This window comes from Olea europaea, chromosome 8, assembly GCF_002742605.1.
Source record: "Olea europaea var. sylvestris chromosome 8, O_europaea_v1, whole genome shotgun sequence".
Classification (NCBI taxonomy): Eukaryota; Viridiplantae; Streptophyta; class Magnoliopsida; order Lamiales; family Oleaceae; genus Olea; species Olea europaea.
This window is the reverse complement of record NC_036244.1, coordinates 6,836,275-6,846,786: the sequence shown is the minus strand read 5'-3', so window position 1 is coordinate 6,846,786 and position 10,512 is coordinate 6,836,275. Positions and strand designations below refer to the sequence as shown.

The 10,512-nt window shown below is 34.2% G+C and overlaps 1 protein-coding gene across 1 annotated transcript; it reads left to right on the top strand.

The window, feature by feature from the left end:
* The first annotated feature begins 1,196 nt into the window (after positions 1 to 1,196).
* Positions 1,197 to 7,435, top strand: LOC111398676 (tryptophan--tRNA ligase, chloroplastic/mitochondrial). The gene is made up of 15 exons (XM_023025701.1): positions 1,197 to 1,291; positions 1,374 to 1,520; positions 1,871 to 1,958; positions 2,257 to 2,298; positions 3,027 to 3,116; positions 3,224 to 3,346; positions 3,934 to 4,005; positions 4,246 to 4,358; positions 4,463 to 4,484; positions 4,585 to 4,650; positions 4,894 to 4,950; positions 5,933 to 5,979; positions 6,135 to 6,216; positions 6,833 to 6,922; positions 7,020 to 7,435. Exons 1-15 carry the CDS (start codon positions 1,224 to 1,226, stop codon positions 7,158 to 7,160), a joined length of 1,248 nt encoding a protein of 415 aa, XP_022881469.1. The 5' UTR covers positions 1,197 to 1,223; the 3' UTR covers positions 7,161 to 7,435.
* Positions 7,436 to 10,512: the final 3,077 nt, after the last annotated feature.

Genomic DNA, 10,512 nt, shown 5'->3' with positions numbered 1-10,512 from the left:
TCTTGATCATAAAATTTTCAAGTTTGAAGATTTTCAAGCTATTCTTGCTCAAGGATCAAGAAGTCTGCTTTCAGAACTCAAATCAAAATCAATTATTGAAGCAAAATGCAAAGACTTCAAGAAAGACCAAAGAAGAAGACTTTAAGAGTTCATTTCAAGGCAGAGCGAATTTGGCAATAGAAGTTTATTTCTTTTGTTATTTGTTCTCTACAAAATTATGTTGCAATTCTTCAAATTCTATAATCGTTCAATTATCAATAAAATTTCTCTTTTCAAACATTTCTATTCTTAATTTTGATCTTATTTTCAACTATTTTCTGATTTCCTTCCCCCTGAGCTATTTTGGTTATATATATATATATGTTCAAAAAAATTATATCACTTATAAACCAAATAAATAAATTTATATAATTAAAAATTTAAACCATATTGAACAAGTAGTATAAATAACATATCAACTTATATTCATTCTTACAATATACTTTTAGCAAATTAACTGCAATGCATAGATAATCACATTTTTTCGTAACAAGAATATTTTAGGTATATCAACCTCATTTTAAATTATAAATGTTTTAAAATGTAGTAAGAAAGTGTATGCTGTCCTCAAAACTATAAATAGGGGAGGTTATTATGATTTCATAAGTGTGGGGTGTCTCTAAAATTTTTGCAAAATTCAAGAATATCTCTCATATTTTCCATCGACTGAACCTTTCATAGAGATGAGAAACAAGAACCAGAACCTTTAATATTAAATGTTAAAATTTCTTCATTATGAACTTTTTTTTGTCATACATAGATTTATATAAAAATAACTTATTTTTCAACAGAAACTTATATTTATAGGAGCATGGGTCTTTTTTGAGAGAATCCATCTAAACTAAGGTTAAATTGACATATTGAGGATATGTTTGATGCTGATTCTTAGAATCAATTTTTTGATTATTAGAGAGAAAAATGTGTCTACTTGTGAGTGAAAAAGTAAAAAATGATAGCTGATCATATTAAATAACGATAAAAAAAATTTAACTTTTTGGCTTCAAAAATTAGAACCAAATGGGCTGAGTACACAATGTATGATACGAAAGGACCCTCTTATGCCAAGACTTGAAGATTAAGAATATATTTGAGCTTTGTACAGAGATTGAGGACCTCGGACGCAAATTCTGATCTCCATATCCTCAAAACGCTCGAAAGTTGGGTGTAAGGAAGCAGCAGCAGCCATGGAACGCTCTCTTCTCTCTCGCTTCTTCATCTTCTCCAACACTTCTCCACTATTTACTTCTTCAATGTACATTCACGACTATTTTTTTGGGTACATACTTTCACAAAATTTCTTTTTGATGCAATACCCTTGCTTCATGTTTTTGTAGGACAAGTGCCGTTCATTTGAGCAAAAACTTGAAAAGTACTGGTCAATTTCGGCAGCGGAATCTACAAATCGGCCGGAATTTTCGATACCTTTGCACTGTCTCAGTCTCGGAACCTGCCACACCCGACATTTCCTCAAGCTCCGTAAAGTAAGTTATACTCCCAATCTATTTGTTTTGGAACTGCTATTTGAGTTGAAATTGGTTTTTGTTTGAGTTCATTTAAATTCGTTTATTTCCAAAGATTGAATATTTTGATTTATTGAAAACCACATAGTGGTGGACTGTTCCAAGAAACGACTTTGCTGCATATTTTCTGATGTCAGATATGGCTGTATAATGCTGGTTTTTCACTAGTAATTATTGGGTTCTTCTTTAAATAGAATCCTAAGTCAAGTTTTAAGTTCATCCAAACTTGCTCTTGAGGAAGGACATTTGCACTGCACATCAATACCAATTTCACATATGATAATCAATTAATTGTTTCCTTTGTTTCACAGGAAAAGGATAGTTTCTGGTGTTCAACCCACGGGATCAATTCATCTTGGAAATTATCTAGGGGCCATAAAGAATTGGATTGCATTACAGGTCAGGCTCACTAATATGCATAAAAACCAACCAAATTGTGTATAAATTCCAAAAGAAAGAAGAGAGTGTGTTGAGAGAGAGAACATGCATACTATGTGGCAAATTATTGTAATATCAGAGCAATAATGAGCGAATTGCTTGGTTATTGCATCAGCAAAGTCTGGGTAAAATGTGTTTAATTGCTCTTGCATGACTCTGGAATTTTCATGTACATTGATTGTCTTGCAGTATTTTTATTTAGTTAATGTGCTTATGGAATGCATTTTTACCAAACATGCTTCTAATTTTCTCTGTGCAGAATACGTATGAGACACTCTTTTTCATTGTGGATCTCCATGCGGTATGTACTATTTTGTGACGAAGTTTTCAATATTGCTTTGTTTATGTTATTTCTCAAATTTGAAACTTGAGTGTATTGCAATTTTACTGCACTATGTTTGGTGAAATTTCCAGCTAGCATTTAATCAATTCTTACACAGCAACATGTTAGGTAGTCAGTGTTCCCATGTTAAACTGCTCTCGTCCTTTATTGAAACTTCTGATTTTTAAAATGTCCTTTTTTATAAACTACCCGTTTACCTTCTTGATATAAACAATTCTCCCAGTAATACAGAATGTAAATGTCACACAGGAGTTTCCTAAGAAAATCAGTATAACCAAACGTTAAGCTCAAATTGAGAATCAACATCTTCAAAACCTAAATTTTATTTCCGCCTTTTTTTCCCCGTTCAATTACTCCAGATCAAGCAATTTGCGAATCTGAATGGTTAAGTGGTAATTTCGATTATGTTCTGAATTGCAGTGTGTGGGCAAGCAACAATATAGTCGCAAGTGTGGCATGTTGCACTTATTCTATGATGACATTTAAAAGGATACAATTGTTATAAACCAAGCAAACGAAGTAGACCTTGAAAAAATGAATACTCTGATCAGTTCCACCCTCGAGTGAAATATGTTAGTATTATATCTTCTACTTGAATCAAGGAATAAGTCTCGGGTTTAATATTAATAGGATAATTTGAAGATATATTCTTGATTATCATTGCCTAATTTGATTGTCTGTTGCAGATAACTTTGCCATATGATACTCAGCAATTATCAAAAGCCACAAGAGATACAGCAGCTCTCTATTTGGCATGTGGTGTGGACACTTCTAAGGTCTGTCGCAGCAGTGCTTTGTGGTATAGCTTTTTATTCGAACTTTTTATCGGTTGTTTCACCATAATATTCATATGCATGGCTGTATCTCTAATTTCCTTGGACAGGCTTCAGTCTTTGTGCAGTCTCACGTTCGTGCTCATGTAGAATTGATGTGGCTGCTGAGTTCTGCAACCCCAATTGGTTGGCTCAACAGGATGATTCAGTTTAAAGAAAAATCGAGAAAGGCGGTATGTTTTTATCGTATGCTGCTCCCTTTCCATATTTATCTTTGCAAAATCTTCTTGACATTGGTATTTAGTTTTCAAAAAATCTTGCTATTCTACTCGAAAATATTACTATTAGCAGCTCAACAGGAAAAATAACTCAAAGAAGACTCTTTGGTATTTGGATTTTCTTTGTTTCCTGTCTACTTGGGAGCTTGCTTTCTTGTACTTGTTTGTTCTCTAATCATAATTTATGTTTCTTTATTTATGGTTGTTCCTTGGTCAACTTATGTGAAATTGACAAAGAACTGCTTAAGCTATAACATTGTATAAGTTTTATGCCAAAATTACACCTTACAGAGGAATTTTTATTTATTTATATTCACTTCTTACTGCTAAATGGAACAAATGTATCCTGAAACATAACTGCGTTAGACTTCCTGTGGTTGACACTTGACAGTGGATAAGTAAAACCTCAAGTCCTCCCAGTATCTATGATGTCCATTTTGTGGAAAAGGAAACCACATCCTGGAGCTTCATTTACTTTAATATTCTAATAATAGCATCCCAAGCTAATTTTGGGTAATTTTATACATTTCTTTTGTGTATAGGGGGATGAAAATGTCGGGGTTGCGCTTCTAACCTATCCCGTGTTGATGGCTTCTGATATTCTCTTGTATCAGGTGATTCTCAATTCTTGCTGTACTACTCCAACAGGAGATACTTAAAATGCATTTTTTTTGTAAACAATCAAGTTGACTTCAAATAGAATTGTGTTAGAACTATTTGTAAATTCAACTTTTTAGAGGAAATCATTTATTTATCTTATGGTTAATGCCCAGATCTTCTAGAGTTCTGGCTATCCATCTAGACTGTAATCACCTGAATGCATGATTCTCATAAATTGCAGCATTCCTCTGCAGTCAGATTTTGTACCAGTTGGTGAGGATCAGAAGCAACATTTAGAGTTAACTCGAGAATTAGCTGAGCGCGTTAACTATCTGTTTGGTGGACGGAAGTGGAAAAAATTAGGAGGGTAAGAACTATTAATGCAAAAAATTTGGTGGGATGGAAAGATATTCTTTCTGCTATGCTATTTTTTCCTGTCACTAGGAACTAAGTAGTTTGTTTATATCGCAGACGAGGTGGTGCAATTTTTAAGGTCAGATTTGTATATTGATACTTGGTCGATATGGTTCACTTCTGCTTATAAAATGCTGATAAGTTGGAGTAAACCTTACCCTCTGGTTCCATTGATATAGGTTCCTGAACCTCTTATCCCACCTGCTGGAGCTCGTGTGATGTCCCTAACTGATGGTCTTTCCAAGGTTTTCAATTTTTGTTGGATCTTTATGACTTGTAACTAAAGCTTTTCAAACATGGTTTCTTTATAATTAATATGACTATTTCTCTGAGAGGGTAGCGTTACTTTTTCTCTTGACATGAAATCCTCTTCATTTCTGATAATGGCATGTTGTAGTGCAGTTAAGTGATGGAGATTTCTCAAATGACTTTGTGACTGTTGTATTTGAGATATTTTAATGTAACAGCATATTAATCTTTGTTCATAGATGTCGAAATCAGCACCTTCTGACCAATCACGAATCAACTTGCTTGATCCCAAAGATGTGAGTAATATTCGATCATTCTCTTGATCTTCTCATGTTTAGTTCGTTTTAATATGTTCAGAGACTATGTAGCATTCAAACTTTTTATGATCTGAATATAATGAGTGTGAAATGAGTGAGAAGCGGCACAGTAAAATTGACAGAACTGGAGCTAAGGAAAATCTTGTTGCTCGATTGGTTGGAGATTTTGTTCCATAAGGCTAATTGGGAAGGATTGAGCATTGGAGCTTTGGAAGACACATAAACAAGTACAGGAATAAATGAATGAAAACCCATACCATATTTCCTCTCGTGATATGACTTACCACACATTGCTCACATATACTGTCCCAATCATATGATTGCATTTTCCAACAGTAATGCAATATTGATGCAGAGATGGAATTATACGACCAAAAGTCTTAGGAAGAATTGGTAGCTGACACTTGATGTGTACCGTCTCGTGTCCTAATTATCTTTAATAGGGCTACATGGCATCAATGTAGAGATTGGGCTTTATCCATTTTTTTCGGATTCCAGTCTTGTTTGTTTCAGTCTTTTGATAAATGGCCATGTTTCACATTCTTATTGAAGCATCTGGAATTTATTTCTCATGTATCAATTGCTACAATATTATAACGTCAGCTTTTTCTGTGGTGTTGTGCTCTGAGGATCTTGTTTTCACAGGAAATTTATTTATTTAAGATAAACTAATTTTGCAAAAGCACCTGAAGTTATTCAAAAAATGGAGTGCCTGTCTATATTTTAGGAGAGTTTTGATATGCTTTTGTGACTTTTGGCAACAATCTGTTGTTGGAATGGAAGGAAAAAATCTTAGAATTCTAGAAGAGTTACATAACTTTTCTCTAAAGAGATACCTGCTCATTATACTGAGTAAAAGAGGTTTCTGTTTTTGAGTTTGAAAAAGTCAGATACTTCAAGCTTCATTTCCTTTACATAACCAGATCTTTAATACAGATTGATTTCTTTGGTTGCTTTGTAGGTAATTGCCAACAAAATTAAACGTTGCAAGACTGACTCATTTCCTGGGTTAGATTTCTTTGCTTTTGTTTGCCATATAATTTACACTTCGATGTTTCTTTGGATCAAATATCCCTTACTGTTTTTTCTGAGGCTTTTTGTTCATGAGTCGACTAAACCTATAATATGCTCAGTCTTTTCTGTACTTGTTGGTAATTTTACAGCTTGGAATTTGATAATCCTGAAAGGCCTGAATGTAACAATCTTCTTTCAGTTTATCAGGTCATTACAGGCAAGACAAAGCAGGTAATCAATCTTCATATTGTAAGGCTAATGTTACGGATCTCAAGTCATTTGCTTTATTGTTGACTTGGGATCTTGAAGGAGTCTGTTATATTTTTGTCTCAGCAACTGGTCATCTGGTTATAAAATGGAAGACCTTTGCCATTCCTTCCATTGACTGCTGTGGTCACACACCCTCTCACCCAATATTTTGAGGTTCAATTCAAGGAATTTGTTGCAAAATGATTGTGAAGTGCCATCATGTAACTAATCAACTTTCCTGTCCCTGTAGAGTAGGACATGTACTCTGGTTGCTGTCAGTTGTGAAAGCTTTATTAATCAATTCATCACATGAACCAGATTTTCCTGTTCAAAATCATGTTGTTCAAAACCAAAGATAGTTCAAAGCAAGTGAATCTTAGACAGCTCCAATTTTTTCCCCTCATTACTCTAGGCAAAACTCAGTTAAAGTGTGAGTGGTTTTCATCGTTGGTTTTGCAATGTGGATTGTTAACAAAGTGAAGTGGCATGTTAATTAAGTTTTAATAGTGGCTTAATCTGATGTCATATAATCCCCTGCAGCTATTCTCCATCCTGTAAGGAATTTCTCAAGAAATTTCAGTAAATTTTATCATTGCAGGAAATTGCAGAAGAATGCCAAGATATGAACTGGGGAACATTCAAAATCGTTCTTACGGATGCTTTAATTGATCACCTACACCCAATCCAGGTTTTAGCTTCTGAAACAGATCTTTACTCAATATGCTTTCGTAAGTTAATTTAGCATGTCGATTTACGAACTATTGGGTTCTCTACCTACCTTGCAGGTCCGATACGGAGAAATTATGTCTGACCCTGCTTGCTTGGATGACATTTTGGCAGAAGGTGCCAATAAAGCATCAGCCATAGCAGATGTTACTCTAAATAATGTCTACCAGGCAATGGGATTTTTGCGCAGACGAGGATAACTATGCTGCTTGAAGAGATTGGGCGAAAATGACATTAAAGCTAAGTAGCTTTTGAGCAATAGTACTCTTGAAATTTTTTTGTCGAATGAGAAAATAAAGTAATTGATGAGAAAGCCAAGCATAATGTATGCTGTTATTTTTCCCTCTTATTTGATTGCACAAATGTATCTTGGGTTTGATCATCTTTAATTTTCCTTTCTTTCTTCATTTAGTTTTAATGTATAAATATTTGAACTTTTTTCTTATTATATTCAGCAGATTTGGCATTGAACATCGATATTTTAGATAGATTATTTAGCCCCCATTTGGCCCCTGTTATTTGATATTATAATTTATGAAATAGTAATTTTTTTGGAGAATGTGGTTGAAAAGGAATGAATTTTTTTATTTATTTGTGTAATATTATTTTATTGGAGAATGTGTGGTAAAAATGAAGAAAGAGAAAAATATATTATAAATTTAATAGGGACCAAACGGGGCTTAGTTCGCCAGGACTCGGGCAAATGTAGTAGAATCTAATGTTATTGTTTGCATAGAAAAATACAAAAGACTTAATTGTCTGACTTTCATGATTATTCCCTTCATTGTTTTGTCACACCTACAACTTACTCGAACCAACTTCAAACAGTAAATGACATAGGGATGGGTATTGAATACCCAGCAAGGCACGAGTACCCAAATACATATTCTGATATTAACTTAAAACTCGTCAACTCATATCATTATTTCATCAGGAGCCATCGATGATCAAGTGATAATTCTCGTAAACATAATTTCAAGCAATTCTTGAAAAAACACTATGGAAACCTTGCATTTCATTTTATAGAGGACCTAAAGATCAATTAGCATTTCATGTAGAGATGTACGTAAATAACAATATAGTATAAGAGCATCCTACTTGTACATATATGTCCTATCTCAACTAACTGCAAGAGTAAAACTTGATCTAAGAAGAAAATTTGTTGAAACTCTATTTGCCTCCTATACTTAAAAATTAAATTTGTTGTATGTGAATATTGAAAGATTGCGTGAGTGAAAGAGAGTAAGGACAATGCATAAGATATAGAGTGTGAACAATTAGCAAGTGAAAAACGGTGGTAAAAGAAGTGTGGGAATTTGTGAGTTAATGAGTGAGAGGGGCGAGAGAAATAAAGGTAGAGAGAGTGAGAAGAAATGAAGAACAATCAAATAGAGTGAAAGAATTAAGAAAGAAACGTTTGTTATAAGTCGGTGAGAGAGAGAGAAATAAGGGGGAGAGGGAGAGAGAGGGAATAGAGAGGGAGAGTCATGGAAATGTGAGTCCAATGAAGTGGAAATTTCAGTGTGTTATATCCCTTCTCCATTAAAATAATTTCGTCATCGAAATTACCTTAACCAAATGAAGAATTCTGAATGCTTGGCTTTCTTCTCTTTCCTAACTAGATTCTTCCACCCTCTGCAACTGCAACTCAATCCTAACCATTACAAATTATTTATTTCTTAAAACATGGATTTTCCTTTCAAGTATAGCAATAGAGGTTTCTTCATAACACAATTCTTCCCTGTCTTTTATCAGTAAATGTAAATTCTATTGATTAAAACTCATGTACAAATACACTAGGCATATCCTGGCAAAACAAAGATCAAAAGATGTACAAACGACAATGATCTATCAACCCAAAACTAGATACTCAAAATGAACCAAAATTTTGTATACATGTGTTTTAGTCTATTTCACTATGCTGTCAATATATGGTTTGAGATTCCCAAAAATCATTCTATTCTGCGCCATCCAATTGGTAGACAGTGCAAACAAGTGCAATTTTCTTGGCTTTAGATTGCCAAAAAGTGCCTCGAGCTTCTTTCTTCATCCACTTAAATACATTTAGTATTATCATCATTGACCTTCTGATTCACAACCAATCTTTGATATGTCCCCATATGCTTGAAGGGAAAACACATTGAAAAAGAAGTGCTGTCCTATTTCAAGGTGTGAACCACAAGAAACACACTTCCTGTCGATGTTTAGATACATCAACTTACCTTTTGTAAGAAGATTAGACTACACAGTCAATCACAACATGAATGAGTGTTTTGGAGTAATGTAAGAACTCCAAATCTACCCGGTCCAGTTCCTTTACTATATGCTTTGGGTCGTACGCGTACTTTTTGAGCATAGGAATATGAAATACAATTTACCTGCTATTAGATCAAGTGGCAATGTAAGATCGTATGTCACGTTCCCAATTTTGTCTAGAATTTTGAAAAGATCTATAAATTAAGGTTTCAATTATTTCTTATGGCCAAATCTCATTATCCCTTTCATTGGTTCAACTTTCAGGAATACTTTCTCACCATTTCCAAATTTCATTGATATCCTTTTATGATCTGTATATATTTTTTGTTTATCTTACGCTAACTTTATTCTACTGCAGTTTTATTTGTTCTCGTGATAATTTCTAGATGTAAAATCCTGTATTCTCGAACTTTATCCCAATGAACTGGGAACTTACATCTTCTACCATCGGAGGTTTCATAAAGGGCCATGCCAATAGTAGCATGTAAGCTATTATCATGTGTAAACTCCACTAAAGTAAATGCGATTTCCAACTACTTCCCAAGTCTTACACATGCCCGAAGTGTATCTTTTAGGACTTGAATAGTCCTTTATGACCATCCATCCAATTGAGGATGGTAAACAATCACAACTCCTCGTAAGCTTTTCCAAAATTTGGAGATGAACCTTAGATCTCAATTTGAGAGAATTTTTACTAGAAGTCCATATTAAAGTACATTCTTACTAGAAGGAAAAAAGTTGACTATGCCAATCTGTCTACAATTACCTATATAATACTGTGTTCCTTAGCGGTCTTCGAGAAGCCTATAACAAATTCCATGACTACTTTTTCCCATTTTCACAATGATATTTGCCAATGAGGTCAGTAGACAACATATTTACCAACAATTGGTAGGTAGCCCCCAAATTTTTCAATCCAAAGGAGATCACCTTTTAGTAATATAAGCCCCTATCTGTGATAAACGAGGTGTCTTCTTCGTCAGCTCATAACATGGAGATTTGATTATAGCCAGAATAGGCATCCATGAAGCTTAGTAGCTCATATCCTACCATGGAATTACCAATTGGTCTATCCTTGAAAGTAGGAAGCTATCCTTTGGGCAATCTCGATTTAGATCAGAAAAATCGATGCACATCCTCCACTTGTCATTTGGTTTTTTAACCAACATGGGGTTAGAGATCCATTTTGGATAGACAGCCTCTCTAATGAAGTTGTTGTGACTCAACTTTTTCGACTTCCTCCTTCAACGCATCTTACCTCTCTGCGTTGAGGGCTCGTCCATTTTGCATATGGGA

What these genes read in the sequence shown, in the direction of transcription:
- LOC111398676 (XM_023025701.1), top strand. Translation starts at nt 1,224, where the DNA reads ATGGAACGCTCTCTTCTCTCTCGCTTCTTCATCTTCTCCAACACTTCT. An exon ending in AGAATTGGATTGCATTACAG is followed by an intron (nt 1,959 to 2,256) that starts GTCAGGCTCACT and finishes TTCTCTGTGCAG; the next exon opens with AATACGTATGAGACACTCTT. An exon ending in TCATTGTGGATCTCCATGCG is followed by an intron (nt 2,299 to 3,026) that starts GTATGTACTATT and finishes TGTCTGTTGCAG; the next exon opens with ATAACTTTGCCATATGATAC.